The sequence below is a fragment of the Blennius ocellaris genome (assembly GCF_963422515.1).
Source record: "Blennius ocellaris genome assembly, chromosome: 3".
In the NCBI taxonomy this organism is placed as follows: Eukaryota; Metazoa; Chordata; class Actinopteri; order Blenniiformes; family Blenniidae; genus Blennius; species Blennius ocellaris.
Window position 1 is genome coordinate 22,434,205 of NC_137652.1, and position 17,493 is coordinate 22,451,697.

Consider the following 17,493-nt stretch of genomic DNA (forward strand, 5'->3'; position numbering starts at 1 on the left):
CACGCGTAGAGAAACAGAGCTGGCGACGCTTGGTTTTTTTTGTCATTAAAGATGCAAAAATGGTCAAACGATGTTCCTGATGCTCATGCAACGGCGATGTGAGGAATCCCGAAACACCGATGAGTACTGATGTCATCCACCAACATCAATGTTGTTACATTGTGTGGTTTCCACACTGCAACCGGTGCCATGTGAACGTGCAGTCAGCTGAGCGATAACCACTCGACCAACTGTAGACCTCCAAATCTGAATACGTTGTACTTAAACCAGTATATTTGATGTTTTAGCAGCTATGTCTTTTAAACAGTCATTATCAACCTTCCCAGCACAGTTTATTTCAAAGAATATTTAAAAAATATATATATATAATCATTCCTATAGTGACAATTTGTTCACACAACTATAAATGTAGTGGTTCCCAACCTCTTCCTTGGAGCTCCTCAAATTGTGTCTCAGAAGAGCCTGTGGATTACAGTAATTGGCCAAAAGATGACAGTGAAGCCAAAACTCTACTTGGCTTATCCATTTTCAAGAACATAAAAAAAAAGCAACCATTAGCTAGGTTGTCGGGACTGCTCTAGATTGTAGTATTTTTTTCTTTCTTTCTGGTTCGCTTTAATATGTACAGATCTGATTTTGACAATAACCCCAACATCTATAAGTGAAATGATTAGGATGGTTAAGGGGTTCAATGTTAGCTGTGTTCCTCTTGATGGTTCATTAAAATATCTTGATGTATGAAACCTCAATGAAGATTGAATGCATATCCAAATTGTTCGAGAACAGCCAAAATTACAACAAAAAAATATGAAACACCTTTCTATTGTGTGGACCTCTTCAAATTTTGTCAATTGTCCATCCCCCCCCCAAAAAAAATCAGAATTTCAGTTCATTGACTGACATGACAAAGACACTACAAACATATACATTCCTTAATATTTCTGCTTGTGTTTGAAGGTTCAACTCAAAGCAGAACGGTTTTCTTCTGTCATTTCTTTCAATGATTTTTTTTTGTTTTGTTCCTTGAACCTCATCTTAAATGCTGCCGAGATTATATCCTGACTTCCTCTTCCAATTATCTCAGAGAAACAATGTTCCTGTGATTTTTAAATGTCGGAAAAATTAAAAGTGGATAACAACCAGCTCTGAGGAGAGCATCACTGCCAGAGCTCGTCTCCACTTGCGGTTAGAGAGTGCACTTGTAGCGTGACCCACAGAGACATAAGAAGAGGTCAAAAAAAGACACAGAAGGAAAAGAAACAGACTATTTCTTTATTAGTCTAATGAAGATACAAGGAAAAGAAGAGTTGCTCACTTTGGGAGTGCATTGCCATCTTCAGTCATTTCTATACTCTGGCATTTTAAGCTTTTGGATAATTGATGAGTCAGATTTCATACTGAACAACATCAAGTAAGAAAACTGACTTATGCATGAACTGCAGCTTTCTTCGCCACACTCCTGGGTGACATTTTTTTTTTTCTTTAGTGTTTATCTCCTATTTTCTTTACCCGCTTAATCAAAGTTAGGCGCACAAGGAAGAAGGTCTATTGTTACTATCATGAAGTGAAAGACCTCCAAGTCCATCACAGGGTAAAAGAAAGACAATCAATTTTGAGTCTTTGATCAGCCAAATCATTCTATGGGCGTGTCTTTCCAATTGTAGATTAATCGGTGTTCACACTGATCTCACACTCGGCATGCAATCATGCCAGGTTTTAGCAGTGGCGAGACAGCGCCCCAGTCATGTGGAAACAGTTAACAGTTTCAGAATTCATGATCACACTGATGGAAAACGTCCACTGTTTTCTTTGTTGACTGGTTGGTTTACACTGCTTGGAGAAATCTGTACATCTCTTCATCCTCCATGTAAGTATATTTTGCTGGTTTGCCCATTGTCGGGGGCATTAAAGTCTTGCCAGAAGACACTTTGACACATGAAAAATCTCAAGACAAACTCATGCCATCCCATCCATTTCTTTGTAGACCTAAAACAGTTGTTTCGGTCTTACCAGGATGGCAAAATGGATACTAAGAGCAGCAGTGCATGAAATTCAAGGTTTAGGCGAGATAAGAGTACGTTCACATCACTCTCACCTAATCTTAAACATCCGGTATGAATGTCTAAAGTCTTAGTTGTAATAGCTTACCAATGTGACTAATGCCATTTAATTTGTCTCAATGAACTAAAATACAGAAGGCATCTGCAGTGGCGACGGTTCAGTTGGTAACAGGATCGTCTTCCAATCCGAAGATTAGTGGTTTGGTTCCTCATCTTCCCCTGGCCATATGCTCCAAGTTTCCTTGAGAACAACACTGAATCCAAGTTATCACCAATGAAGGTTGAATGTCTTGCATGTGTATGCGTGTGTGTAAATGTACGTGTGTGTGAGAGTGGGTGATGGTGACTGTCCAGAGTGCTTTGAGGTTGCTGAAGAGGTGAAAATAAAGGTGAAATCCATTTCTCACCTAATTAATGGTGTTAATTTATTCAAACGATTCATTTGAACCAGATCACTACGGCAAGTTGTTGCATCTTCTACCGCCAAGTGCCCTTTTTTGCCACAACATTTGAACTGGTTCACTTTTAGGGAGAGTGTGACATTTGAGCATCCAAATTTGTTAAAATAAAATTGGGCTAAGAAGCAGAAATGCAGCAGAAAACATTCGAAACACATTCAACTTAAATCAAACTACTGTGGTTATAATACAAATACAACGTTCTATGCAAAAGAAAAACACCTTAAATCACTTTAGTGACTCTGCAGAGAGCCTTAATATCTGTCATTGAAGGAAATCACTATGGAATTTTCACACAATGCTGAATCCCTTCAGCTGAGAGATGGGGGCGTGAGGTGCAGCTGACCTTTCTCCGGCAGCTTGAAGGCTCTTTAGACCTTTTCTCAGGAAGTGAACTATAAAGAGGGATCCAGCTGAGTACAATTTCCATGTCAATAAAGTGCAGCGCAGCACAGCGACACGCTCGCCTGTTCATGCCGAGCCATTAAAGCTACAGACAACTTGTGGCTGCACATCTCCAGAGACTTTGTGTGGCTTAAAAAAACAAAACAAACTGCCAATGAAGACAAGTAGAAGTTTTGTGCACCGATGTCTAAACTCAGAATCTACAACCAATGTCATCTCAGATTTGTGTTCCATAAACGTGCAGATCATTGAGCACTATGCACACGCAGCATTTAAAACTGTTTGTTATTCAGATTTGTCTGTTGTTAATGCGATTGCGAAGGTGTAAATCAGCTCAGCCTTGGGCAGAGACACTCCTGTTATTGTGAAGAGAAATATTTCCTCAGCTGACTATTTTATTATAACATATTTTCAGAGTTTCACCTTGTTTAATGTCCTGCAATCTTTTCTGAATCTCAGCATTCAACTGGTGAAAAATCATCTTGCATATTCAGTTTATCTATTTAGCCAGATAAAGTTACGGTAATAACTCTCAAATACGTTTCATTTTACCAACACTTGTACTCATGTATCTCAATGCTCCGTCCTATGATGAACACGAGCAAATGAAAAATGGAAAAAATGCTGTCCCTGTATGAATAGAGACTAATGTACACAAAAACTCTTCTGTTGAGAAGTAAAGTCCCTCTTTATGAAAAAGTACAACCTATCTGTGAGAGCATGCAATTCCAAACGCTTTATACGCAGCATTTTAATAAATCAGGCTGTGCGTCTTAAAAGTTCTGATTAGAAGCAGAAAAATAAACAAGTGTATGGATTTGAGCCAGTTTGACACTTTGGGTTAGGGTTAGGTTTAAATATTGATTCTCTGGTGGGGACTTTTGCTCATACTTATTTGGTTATATAACTGCTATGACTAAGGATGGAGTGTGTACCTGTTGTATCTTCAGCTGCAACAATATCTTACAATATTTTGTGATCACACACAAAAAAACCCACTATCGCCCTCTTATTCTCTTCTTGTCTCTTCCTGTGGGAATCATTCTCAATTTTCAATAAAGAGCAAAAACACTTAACGGCTCTCAAACAGGTAACATTGTAGCTGCCGAATACGACAAGGGGGTAAAAAAAACAAAGCAATGAAAGAATTGACGAAAGATACATTCCCTTGCTTATTGTACTCAGTTGAGTAGGAAGAAATACAAATGCTAGTTCACAAAGGAGTTTTTTTTTTTTTACTTCAAAGTCACATTTGTCACGTTCAACTGAAGGATAACGGTCCCTTTAAGAGGCCGTCTTCTGTCAGACGCTAATGAGAATTAAGTGTTTATTGGTGTGTAACTTTGTGGAATCTGCAATAATCAAGGCTGACAAGGTGGGTTTCAGACCTCTGCCCAAAGCCACTCATACAAAAACAGTTTTTCAGTCGATCCATCTTATTTACAGTCCTCCGTGAATCAGCTCTGATTTGAGCCTCACACCAGCTGCTTGTTTTCCTTGGTGCGTCGGAGTGTTTCGAATGTCAAACAGCCTCACAGCGGTTAAGAACCGCTGTTGACTCCTGCTTCTGCCCTCCAATTGTACAGTGTTTCTTTCTCAAGGACTAAATAATCAACATAATTATACTCGGCGTAACACTCATTTTGTGGTTGGATGGCCGTAAAAGAAATCGAACAGATGTTCGGCGTTTGATGGCAGGCATAAAAAGATCCCTCGTCTCAAGGAGCTCCACTTAAAATCAAACCCCTCCCATATTCCCCCGTGTTGCTTTCCACAGGCTGGCGGCAGGCTGACAGGAATTTTAATTGGTGGACCAAAGACGAATTCTTGTTGTCAAAACATGGTTATTGCAGTTGTGTTTTGTGGAACTTCAAATTGAGGAACCGATTAAAAAAAAAAGCAGCGTCACAATTAAATTAGCCATGCAAGTTAATGTTATGGCTGACAATCTAATTCTTACCCAGCGTCAACTGTGTGTTGTACACGATCACTCTGACTCCAGGCTTCAGCTCGAACTCCACCAGGTTCTGGTTCAGTGCGCTCACAATGATGTCCGACGCCTGGCAGACACAAACAAACACAACCATCACAAACAGACGCAAAACAGACACGACACAGACAAACAGACAGAAACACAACAAACACGGAGACAACAGAAAAGACACAACACACAACACATACAGTCGCAAACCAACATAACACACACAGACCAAAACAGAAACCCCAGACAAAAAAGGACACAAATAGGCAAAAACAGAGGTAAAATGACAGTTGTGCAGGTGGAATAACAGACTCGGGGTTAAAACATGACATTTAAACAATCCCTGCAATGTAAACCTTTCAAATAGTTCTTTTCTGGGAGGCCTTCCTTGATGTTAATTCTAATAAAAGTTGCGGACCACAGCTCTACGCCAATCTCTGATTTATCAAAGCATTACTTTTGGCATACACACCCACCTTTCAAGTGAAAGCAAATCCTTCGCAAATGGCTTTTTTTTGGTTTGTTTTTTAACCAGTAAATCTTCACTTAAGGAAAAAGATGAGTATGGATCTTCAGATAACAGCTCTGCCCATAGAGTTAAATCAATATTGTATGTATTCCTCTGTGGTTATTGTAAGGTTATTTTGAACACACGAATGGTGACACCTACCCGCTCGAGCTCCTCCTCACTCTTCTTTTTGTCCTCCGATTGGTTCTTGTGGGGCAGCAGGAAGAGCTCAGCTGCTGTTGGTACTCCGGGGAACACGGCAACCAGCAGCTGCTCCTCTGGGAAATCAGACACCTGCAACGAGGTAGACATATGCTTTATTGAGCTCCGGCACTGCACATATACTCCTAACGTTAGCTGGAGGCCATTAGTAAAAAAAAAAAAGAAAAAAAAAAACCCATAGAGAGACATCAGCTGGGTGAGGCGACACATGTTGAACGTCTCATGGCAGACTGAGCACTGAGTTCATTGTGGCAGGCAGGCGTCGGGCGGCAGTAGTGGCTTTTCTGTGTGCCACCATGTTAGAGAGGCATTACGTTCGCTTACACTTGATGTGTTGTTGGTGCAGTGACTCCCTGCTGCCTCTCATCACCCACAACGACCGAAGCAAAGCAACTGCAACACAATCCAGTGTCCATTTCACAGTGTCGTATGAAAACGGAGCGGCCTCGGCAATTACATGCTCAACGGAGCGTATCTGTATCTTTTCCAAGATTACAGGTTTGAATGTGATGTTTCATATGAAGTTCCGATTGATGTGTTAAGATTCAACCTAATTATGTACTCACAGTGTGGTTCAGTGTATAATTGCCTGGCTATGAGTCCCTGCAGGAAGCTAAGTGGCTGCATCTGCTCAGAGCTTCAGCTCAGACGATGGTGATCATCTCCTCGTTGAATTTTTCTACCTCCTTTCATTTTGGCATTCAAGCAATATGATTTAATTTGTAGCTCATTTGTTGTCGGTGTGAAGCCAAGATACAAACATACATGATGGATGCTTATTGAGCACATGTATCATTCTATGAAGTACAATAACACATCAATGTCAAGCAAATATCTTCAATAAGGCCCCATTTACATGACAACATTTCAATTGAAATTGCATTGTTTTTTAGTCTTTTTCAGAAAGGTTTTGTGTTTACATGGCAACATTCTGAAACCAATGTCCGTTTACAAAGAAACAGGTACTGGAGGACGATTAATCATTAATCTTAAACCAACTCAGTTCTCCTCACAGCAACATGAAGCATGCCCCAATGAAAGCAGCATTAGCACTGGACAAAGCCTCTATTTCCTAAAACTCCTGTGGATGGATGGGTGGACGGATGGATGGATAGATGGATAGAGATCATTTTAATTTGCCTTGCTTCACAGAAAAACAGCTGATAAGATAAAAGCAGCACTTCAAATGAACAAAGAGCCATAAAGAGAGTTGAACTTTATATACGTCGACAATTCTAAGCACATAAAACCTATTCAAGCATAATCTATGGGAACAGAGAACAATAGAGCTTTTTTTTCATTCTTTCTTTTTTCTTCTTCTTTCTATTTAACACTTGACAGTGTTCATAATGTGCAACGTTTTCCCTGCTGGGTGTCTGTGTATTTCACAGTTGTTTCATTATATATGCTGATGACTGTGAGAACAGCCAGGGACGTGAAACTCAGAAATTTGTTGACACAAGCGTCCAGAAGTTGAAGTCCGTCACTTCTTCAATATGCATGTTTTCACCCCTCCACCTCCCAGCGTGGCTTCAATGCTGGCTCTCAAGTTTTTAATTCAGATTTCAGGACCCAGCTTGGTCACAAGAAGTCATGTGGAGACAAGGCGATGATTAAAAGAATCTTTGATTTATGTTGTTTGCCACTTTTCATAACTAAACAGTACTTTAACAGTCTGCCCCGGCTCATTGCGGCAACTTAAACCAGCGTTTCTGTCGGGAAGTTAAAGTTCACTCTGCCCCCAAAGCTAAATGTCCACATTCATTTGAAACAGTTTTTTTTTTTTTTACGAGAACAACTGACTGAATGTTTTCTGGCATCATCTTAATTTGCTGAGATGTGAAATAAGGCAGATTTTTTCTTTTTCTTTTTCTGAGACTAGTCTTTTTCAAAAGCCAGCGAAAGGCTGAGCCCGGGATAGTGATTACTCTTCATTCAACCAGCCTGTGACGTTTTTATGTTTTCCCCATGGCCGGGGCGGACGCTGGAGTGGAAACGGCCAGAGCGCATCAATTATCCGGCACAGAAATCACTATTTGAGGAGTAAAGCAGTGGACAAATAATCACTGTGGGCTATGAGAGAAGAGGCGTTAAAGGAGGGAATGAAGTGAAGAGGATGACGAGAGGCAATAACCTCTGGACAAAAAGAAATCAATGCACTTGGACCATGTTTACTCTCCCTGCCGCACTCGGTCATTAGTTTCAAAATCTGGCTGGCTTTGTGGCGTGCTCACTATGTGATGTTTCTGCAAATCCTCTGCCGGGAACAGACATCAGACAGTCCCCGTAAACAGGAAGACGGCTAAGAGACTCGGTGAGGACAAGGTTACCCGCTGCAGGGAAGTCAGCCTCAATTCACTGTGACATAAAGATTTCATAGTGCAATATTTTGCAACTTTATTTCAAGAAATATCATTTGAAGGATATAAATTCCAGAGGGAGGCTGCAGAGAGTTAATATGCTCCTTCACATTCAGGGTATTTTCTGAGATTCTTTATGTCATTTTTGCTTAAATTTAATAACGGAAAACTTCCGTTTAGCATCAGCTATAAGCTATCAAAATAAAATGTCAACTGGAGCAGTCATTTCCAAACATTTCTTTCCTGAAGCAATCCCATAAAAAAAAATGTCATGCATTGATGGATGGATGGATATACCACAGAAGCTAAATACATGAATAAATAGATATACAATTTTATGAGATAAATGAATGAACAAACAATTAAATAGATACATGAATATTAACAAAGTATTTTATATTTAATTATTTAAAAAAATTAAAGAAAAAAATACAAATTACGTTTGAATAAATAAATAAATAAATTGATCAATCAATCAATCTCTCAAATAAATGTGGGTAAATGATATCTTAAAGTGATTTGAATAAGAAAAAAAATACGGTTTTCAAGGCTATATAGGTAGGTAGATCTAGGTCATGACCTCGGTGTCACTAAATGATTTTATAAAGTAAAGAAATTAAAGACATTTTGCATGAATCGCAATAAATTAATACATAAGAAAGAAAGAAAGTAAGTAAATAAATCAGCTATTATTGATTAGTTTAGAGGTTTTCAAAAGATAAATCAGTCCTCAAATAATAATAGATGATGATGATGATGATGATGATGATGATGATGATGATATCAACAACAACAATAATAACTTATAGTTGCTTTATCTAACTTGGGGCACTGGACAAAAAGCCACACATCCACAGGGAGAACATGAAATTCTACAAAAAAAGGCTCCCAAGCCTTTGAACCGAGGATATTCTAACTCCAGAAGAGAAAAAGAAATCAGTATATTCAAATTTGATATAAAATCCTGATTGTTCTTCAATTATAATAAAGTGAGACTCACTGAACTTAATATGAGCTCAAGTCATCTGAGAGTAAGTTGATAATCAGCATTACTACTGTTTAGCAGAGTGAGAAGAGGAAAATACTTTACCGATGCGATTTAGCGGGCAGACGCTGAAGGAATAGTGTGTCATCGCCTTTGGGAAAGCAATGTGGGGATGGTAGCTTGATAGCTGGCATTAACCTTCAAGGGAAGCTGGAGGGAGTGTGACCATTGTGAAGTGTGTGAGTCGGAGCGGAGGAACGCTCAGGGAATGAGGGAGCGGGGCAGCGGCAGATAGACGGACTGGAATGAGATAACCTCCATTACTGCGTGAGCGCCGAGGACCGGCTGCGGCGGTGGCTCTGAAATGAGCCTGGGTGAAGAGTGCACAGGCACGGCGTGAAGGATTCGGCGGCAGGGCCGCACCTCTGCTAAATGGACCTTGACTTTAATTGCGAGTTGTTCCCACTCGCTCTCATCTCTCTTTTATTGCTGGGGAGTTGTTTACTTTGTTGGAAAACCATCAGTTGCGGACTGGCCTCTGTCTCCAGCAGCCAGGACTTCTCAACCATGGCGGAATACAGGGAAAAATAAACCTGCTTGTCATCGCGTGGGAGAGGCGTGCGCGTGGAAATGAACTTTGTGTCAGCCGCAGTAAACACGTCGACTTTCGTTTAAAGAACACGAGATATCAAATGCAAATAGCACAATTTGAGAAGATAAAAACAAACATGAGCAACAGTTCAGCCTCTGGAAGGATTTAGTTATAAAAGGAAACCTAACATTGACATGACTCATCATCGCAAAGTGGTGCTGACTGAACAGTAAAGCGTCAACAGAAAGCAAAGCTGTCACCACTCAAGTGTTTTGACTCTGGTGGTGGTTCACAACAGTCCCTCCTGGAACAACCTGGTTGCTTTAATGAAGACTGTGGAGCCCCTCTTTGGTCTGATTACCCAGACCTGTACGGTGAAGCCAGAAGCCTTTAAAATAAAAAGTAACAACAAAAGTGCTTCCCCCCCCCCCCCCCCCCCACTCTGCTCTGCTGTAATCTTGTGTGCACCACCCTAGTATATCCTGGAGCTCTACAGTGTGCTGACAAATTATAATGTTGTGGTGCTCAACCTCTGATTGTGATATACAGTACAACCAATCCAGTCACTAATTCAAAAACAATCTTTTTTCTTTTTTCCCCGTCATGCCAGTGTTGGAGCATTGGTGCCGGAAAATATCTGCGCCCAAAAGACAGCATGAAAACAACTCAAAACAACGTACTTCATATGCCAGGTCTATAGGTGGTATTGTAACTCTGCCATAAAAATGCACGAAAACGAAGAAGACGGGTTACAGGGTCAAGAGGTGGGGCAATAACATCATTGTTTTCAGCATTGGCCAGGGCAAGGCCTTCTCTGCAGGCCGAAGAAAAATATCGAATAACAGACTGATGTTGATTATATTTTGTCCATGAATACTTATTAAATAATTCCAAATGATTTTATTATCTTGTGTTCTTGACATCAACCTGCCAAAGGGACTAAAGATGGAAATTATCCGTTGGCTATAATCTTGCATATTTACATGTATATGTTCATAAATATGTGGCGTCCCTGTTTTCAATAAACTCAAACTCAAAGGCTGGTTGCCACTGATGAGTGGCGAGTGTGGAGATGAGGAGCACTTCGCAGTGACGGGGGAGCTTCATACACGCATATTGAGAGCACTCCGACCATCTGGCTTACTATGGAGTGTCAGTGAGCGGCACAGCGGAGCTGATTTGCCAAGACAGATTTACCATGCAAACTGATTGAACACATGCAAACAAGACTAATTCATGATTGGATGAAGAGATGAACCTCCACAAGAACTTAATGAAATTATAACTGATAACTCAATTTGATTAGTACCAAGTAATCCAAGGAAGAAAAAAAAAACAAAAACTAATAAATTGCTTTGAGCTGAAACACATACAATATATCATAATAAAGTCAACAAGTTGTGGGAGGCCAGTTGAAGAAATGTCTCCGCTGCCTTAAGGCCTTGTTTAAACAACGGTGCTCGGAGTCACTGAAAACGCACCAACTCTATGTGAAAACCCTTTTCTGAAACGCTGATGCAGCACATGTGAAGTACGATCGCCGTACATTTTTCTGTGCATGCGCGAGAAGGATTCATTGATGCCGTGTGTGCTGCCGGTATTTTGCGTGATCGAGAAAACGGGAGCTATAAATCAATACCGTTTTGTTTTGTGCCACTCAATCAGTTCTTAAGTCAACAAGCACACATCGTTACATGTGCAATACTCTAGAATATCAGTTCCAGTGACGGATATTGCCGCTCCACTTTAAGAAAAACCCACACACCTCCAGCGGTGAGATCAACTTTAGCTGTGACTTTTGAAATTAAAGCGAGTGCGCTCATGAAGCCATCTCTGGAGAGACGTGCAGCAGAGGCGTCTTCACACCTGTCTGAAGATGAATCACAGGGTGGCCTGAGGGCGTTCTCACCGCGCACCACTGAGCTCAGAGTATTGGGCAGCAAAGGAGTGTGGGAAATAATTGAGAAATAGCCAGACGAGACAGACAGGAAAGAGAAAGAGAGAGATGGAATGGGGGAGGGGGGGGGTGACAAAGAGATGAAGCGATGGGAGGAAAAAGAGAGAGGGAGACGGGGATGGAAGGACAAAGAAAATGAAAACCACTCACTTGGAGCAGAGCCTTCTTAATTACTCTCCCCACATCCTGCCTCCACTCGGGTATGTCGGGGTTGAACTCGTCCAGATTAGGGGAGAAAGATAAAAGTAGCGATTTGAAGAATTCTGTCGAGGAGAGTCGGGGGAGAATCAGCCATTAATTCACCAGGATCCGGGGGCATTATCTCAGCGAGCCGCGCTCCAACTGTCATCTTGCTCCAGCCCAGTTTCAGGTAGTTAACACTTGATGAAAAGAAGAGGTTCCTCATATCCCCCCACACTTCCCTTTGGCTACATGTACCAGATGCACTTCCAGATAATTAGAAAATGTCAGCGCTTTACGGCAGCCCATCCTCTGGTAATAAATCACCGCATTTTACAGACACTTGCAGCCGGACTACTTCATTTCAAATGAAGATGTATTCTTTAAGAGGTCGGAGCTGTAATTTGATTTATTGTCGTCGAGCTGGAGCCGTTTTACTTCAGAAACATTTTACGCAAAGCTGACGGCCAGAGACTCGGTGACAGTTGTTTCCAGCTCGGAGAACATGAATCGATACAGATGCGCTGACCTTTGACTGCGATGGTCTTGGTGTCCTGCAGGATGACGTTGGCCGAAGCCACTTGGACGGTGACAGTGTGCATGCCCTCGCTGTGAAAGGTGTATGAGATGCTCCCATCCAACGAGACCACTGGCTGCAGGGGGTGAGTACAGAGATGATGGATCAATGAAACAGCTAACGGCTTCTTTCTTTTTGCAGGTTGAACGTGTCACTTGGGTGTTTGAATGAGACTTTGCTTTTACCGTCTCTGATAGTTGATGATTTTCTTTAAGATTAGCATATTTTAGAGAGATTGTAGCCTAAACTGGCTGTTTGTCTTGCCATCAACTTCCTCAAACTCTAAGTACATGTTATATCAAAAAACAAAGTAAAATAGATCAATGTTGACACAAAGTTAAAATAATGGGTAAAATCAACAATGAGTAAATGCCCCAACAAATCTAAACACAATGAAATGTTGCTAAAATAGTCAACATGGCTGAATAATGGCCAAATAGGAAAACATGTGAAAGAGTCAATATGGTGATTTAGTTAAAAAAACGAAAATGGAAAAAAATTGTTAGTAGACATCACTATAATGCTTTCAATTATCCAAGCTGTTTTCTTTCTCCAAGCTAAAGTGACCCTTTTCACCAGGTAAAAACACTTTATAATCATAGTTTTTACTCTCAATACTCATTTGGTTAATAGCAACACAATTTTACAATCTTAGAAATAATAACAGTCCAAAAGTCCAATCCGACCCATCAAAGTGAAATTCAAAGCCGAGTGGGTATTAACGAAATGTGGTAATTACCTCGGTATTGTTGCCGAGCCACCAGAAGTAAGTGACAGTGCGGGGGTGACTGGGTAAGACCACTGCTGTGATGTTCACCTCCTTGTTTCTGATGACTACGAAGGGAGCGAGGAGCTGGACATGCTCCACTGGACCTAATCGGAACACACAAGAGGAGCACTTATTATGTAGCTCCCTCTCATTCAGAGATCAATCCAGCATGGTGAGGCCCGTGAGGAATCCTCTGAATATCACTTCAGAGCGCTGAGATTCCAGTCAAAGACCTAAGCCTGGGGTGAGATGATAAATAGCCCATCAGCGTTAATGTGAGAGCGATCGTGTTCCTCTGTGATGATCCGTCCAGAGTCGTCCTCTACGGCTGATCTGCAGCTCTCCGGAGGATTTCAATCCAAACCCGAAGAGCTAAAGTGAATCAAAAAAACAGATGGAAGCCGACATTTTGGTGACAGATACTGTTTGAACTCTGATAACAGAATTACTCACAGAGAGAAAGCTCTCCAGATGGCGCCAAGTGTGCGTTAATATGAAATGATGGATGGAAATTCTTTTGTTTCTCTTTATCTGACCGTGTAACCTCAGAGTATAGAAAAACTTATTTTAAAAAGTCTTTCTTTGACTGAATTACACCTATACAAAGACTAAACCCAGTGCGATGTGAGTTAATAACAGTTTGTAGTTACCTGAAAATCTTTAATATTTAAGTAGGATAAGTAATTATCTTTAATTATGTGCCGAGGAAGTAGCATCAAAACAGCTGAGATAAACTACACCAACAACCAATAAGCTCTCAGAATGGGAACGTTACCATTCAATGTTAAATCGTTAAACATTTTCATAAGTAACAGTCTCTCTGCTGCTAAATGAGCAGACTGTTAGCTTAACAGCTAATATATACTACTGCGCCTATAGTACCCATAGAGAAGTGCGTACCGTTGGCGCAGTCCCTTCAACCCTGGAAGCTCTGCGAAAAAATGACTCATGTGGCGAAGTAGTTGACCACCATAACCCTTGGGGGTCCAGAAGTATCGTTCCTATAACAGCACGAAATTCATTGGTAGTGTTTATTTTCCAATTGCGATTTTGCAGTCTTAACCTCTTGAAGCCTCAAATTTGCCACATACTGCTTGCATTCAAATTGCAGCCGAAATATCGTAGGCACAAAAATTGACAGTGGCATTGACGGAATTTTAGCTGCAGGCAACTACACGCTAGCTTCTTGCATGGTGACGTCAATATTATCAGAGGTGTTCAAAGTATTATGGATGGCACTACAGCCCTACGCTGTAGTAGAGCGGAGCAATGAAAGCCCTCGTGGTCTGCACACTTCCCCACGTCAAATGTGTCGCTAGAAGCTGTTGGCGGTGGTACGCTGGAACACATTGCCGTCACATATCTGTGGCATATGGAGTATAAACTAGGCTTTAGCTTGAGCAGAAACAACTGTAGGCATTGGGATTGACAATAAAACGATAAAATAACACACCATGCACTGTTTTATAAGAGATGTATTTTTTTCCCCTGCAGTTTACCGTCTGTTTCCCTTCTTTGTGTGTCAGACAGACTTTCCCCCCATTAGAGCTTCGGCTGGTGGGTAAACTGACATCACCTAATAGGTAAGACATATACGGTGAGCTGTTTTAACAATGCACATGCTGTGATGGTAGGAGATGAGAGACTGTTGCTTCGTGTGATCTCGGTCTCAGAACACTCTACTTTTAAATCTGCTGCAAGTGTGAGGGGGGAATGATGATTAATAATGGTGACGGTGAGTTGGCTGTGTGTTTGGTTTCCTGCATGTTGGAGGGAAAGAAATCCTCATATGGAAAAGTTTGGATGCTACCTGATGGTTTTTTTTTAACCGCGAACAGCAGCTCTGTGTTGCACTGTTTGTTGTGTTGCTCTCAGAACGTCCAGTTCATCAAGTGTTTTGTACACAGAGTTCACTGGATTTTAAGTCCCCACATCAGCATGTGCTCGCACAGTCTAACTGTAAATGACTGGAAAGTGCTGGCAGCTATGGGCGGAGCTGGAATCTGGCCAGTTTGATTGGATCACAGGGATTTTTGTAAGATCAACCCTGTCTCTAAAAATAACCTTCATACTCTGCATGATGTAAAATATCGCTGAAGCAAGCCACCAATTCCTTCAATGAAGAGTTGCCATTTGGAGTTCTGGATCAAGCTGGACGTATAAATTTTTTTGAGATGAGAGAAAGTGTTTTTTTGGTGACACAAGACAAAAGTGTGTTTTTTTCAGCTTGGACGTATTCTTGTATCAGGGCTTTTCCTCTTTGAATTTTCCACTGTCCTCACATGGCTGTATGTGGACACATTCTGGTCATCAATGGCCACTTTTGTGTCCTCCTAAGCCCTGAAATGTATCATAATTTTTGGTCAAACACTAATGTCCACATGCTGTAATGGTGGAACACAATTCCTGCTTTATCCCAAAATGTGCATGTGTCGCATCACTTGTTAAATGAATGTCTGAATATTTGAAAGGTCAAAACCAGTGCAATGAAAGCTACTAAAAAGAGTACAGCTACGAGGACCAATTATAGAAAGTAGTGGAGTGACATAAATAGGAACCTTTGATTAAAAAAAGTAACTATAACTGTATTATCTTGATGATATCAGACATTAGGTGACGTTACATCAGTTAAGCAGGCTGCAAACAGCGGGAGGTCCTGCACTCTTCCTGTGTCCTAAACCAGGTTGCTGCAAACAGAGAGGAGAGGACTGTTTCAGATTTCTTTCAGCGGATATCCCACGTTATTTGTTCTTTCTCAGCTGGTATTAGGATGAGCACCTCTCCCATTCTGTCGGGGATGTACAGCATTTTAATCCGTTTCCTTCATGTGATTTTGTGTGTTGCTCTTATTGGTTATTGAGCTACACATCCTGGACCACCACAAACAGATAGAATTAACACATTTCATTCCAGGGTCACCCTGGTCAAGTCCTGATATATGTAAAAAAAATCTTGATATGGCCACGATCGTTCCAGACCTGGTCTGCGATCAATAAATCCTATCCGCTGACATCGCAAACCGAGCGGATTGGGACACATCCCTATCCAAGTCCGCTCTGTTTGTGAAACGCTTTCTGAGGAAGATGCTCTATAATCTGAATGTTAATTGATGTTAAATCATACTAATCTGTTACTCGGTGCTGAAGGTAACAGTAATGTGTCCTAATACTCACATAATGTAATTGAATGTAGTGGAGTACATTGATTTTGCAATCGAATTACTCAGATCCAAACAATAAAGAATAAAGTGATTTGACTTTATATTCATTATGTTTCCTTCCAACTTCATTTCATTGCTATAAGTAGGTGTTGATGAAAATGCAAAGAGAGAAATGATGAGATCACATTTCTGTACACAAGCTCAGACTTGTTAGCAGAGTTTAAAAAAAAAACTTCCTGATCTGAAACGTGTTGAAGTCATGTAAAAGTGACAGCATGTGTCCCGCTGACAGCCTAATGCGACCTGACATGCTGCTGTACGCTAATCTGAGGATGAGGTTTCTCGCTGCAGACACATGTAATGTAATACTCTGCTTTCATGGAGGAACTCCCAGCTCAGGTTTGAGTCCCGCTGTGGCGCAGGACCCCTCGTGTTAGCACTCATCCTCTTTAACCACAGCTTATCTTTATCCCAGCGCTGAAGGAGCGAAGGTGAGGATGTCATGGGCTGTAAATGTGCTCCGCTGAGGTGTCAATGCAAGCTGGAGTCGCTGACACATTGGGATAAAACAGGGAAGTACATTGAAACAGATCAGGCAGGAGATGATGAATTCACATAAAAAGTTCAACACTCTTTTCAAGCTATAACTTATTCTGTCTATTCTATCTATGATTGTGGTGTTGCATCCTCAGACATAAGTATGGGAATTGATAAGATTTTAATGATTCCGATTCCATTTTCGATTCTACTTAATTTAGATGCATTTTTTTCTACATGATAGAACCTAATTTAAAACATAGCAACTTGTGAAGTAACTTCACAGCAACATCTAGTAAACATAATCCAGTGTATTTACTGGTAACTTACAGGTGACATGCAGGAAGAGCGTCGTGGTGTCAAGGCCCAGTGAGTTCTCAGCCAGCGCAGTGACGCGGAAAATCCCTGCAGACTTGTACACGTGTTTGATTCCCTCCTCGGTCCAGCTCAGGTTGGAATACGACACTGCCGTCCCGTCGCCGAAGTCCAGCTGGATGTTTGTTCGCAGGGAGTCGCCCTAAAAAAAACACATGGGCCAGGGATTTGTACTTACAATATATGCAAAAAAAAAAAAAAAAAAAAGCTTATTTCAATACCAAACTTTTGAAGCATGAAATATGAAAGCTCTAATCAAAGGTTTCAAGTGAAATGTTTCATAGCGAAAGTCCTTGTTAGCATCAGAAGCTAACATAAAGTGAACACGGCAGGTGTTTTTATTGAAGATTGTGCGACGAGAGAGACG

General features: G+C 41.0%; 1 protein-coding gene across 1 annotated transcript in view; it reads right to left on the bottom strand.

Moving 5' to 3' along the window:
* The window catches only part of sorcs3a (sortilin related VPS10 domain containing receptor 3a), a gene marked incomplete at its 5' end in the record, with an annotated part of 262,081 nt that overhangs the window by 5,957 nt on the left and 238,631 nt on the right, over positions 1 to 17,493 (bottom strand). The window contains 6 exons of the mRNA XM_080521147.1: positions 4,884 to 4,983; positions 5,575 to 5,706; positions 11,679 to 11,791; positions 12,238 to 12,361; positions 13,025 to 13,158; positions 17,082 to 17,268. Of these exons, the coding sequence (XP_080377273.1) occupies positions 4,884 to 4,983; positions 5,575 to 5,706; positions 11,679 to 11,791; positions 12,238 to 12,361; positions 13,025 to 13,158; positions 17,082 to 17,268 (790 nt within the window). The remainder of the gene's footprint in view (positions 1 to 4,883; positions 4,984 to 5,574; positions 5,707 to 11,678; positions 11,792 to 12,237; positions 12,362 to 13,024; positions 13,159 to 17,081; positions 17,269 to 17,493) is intronic.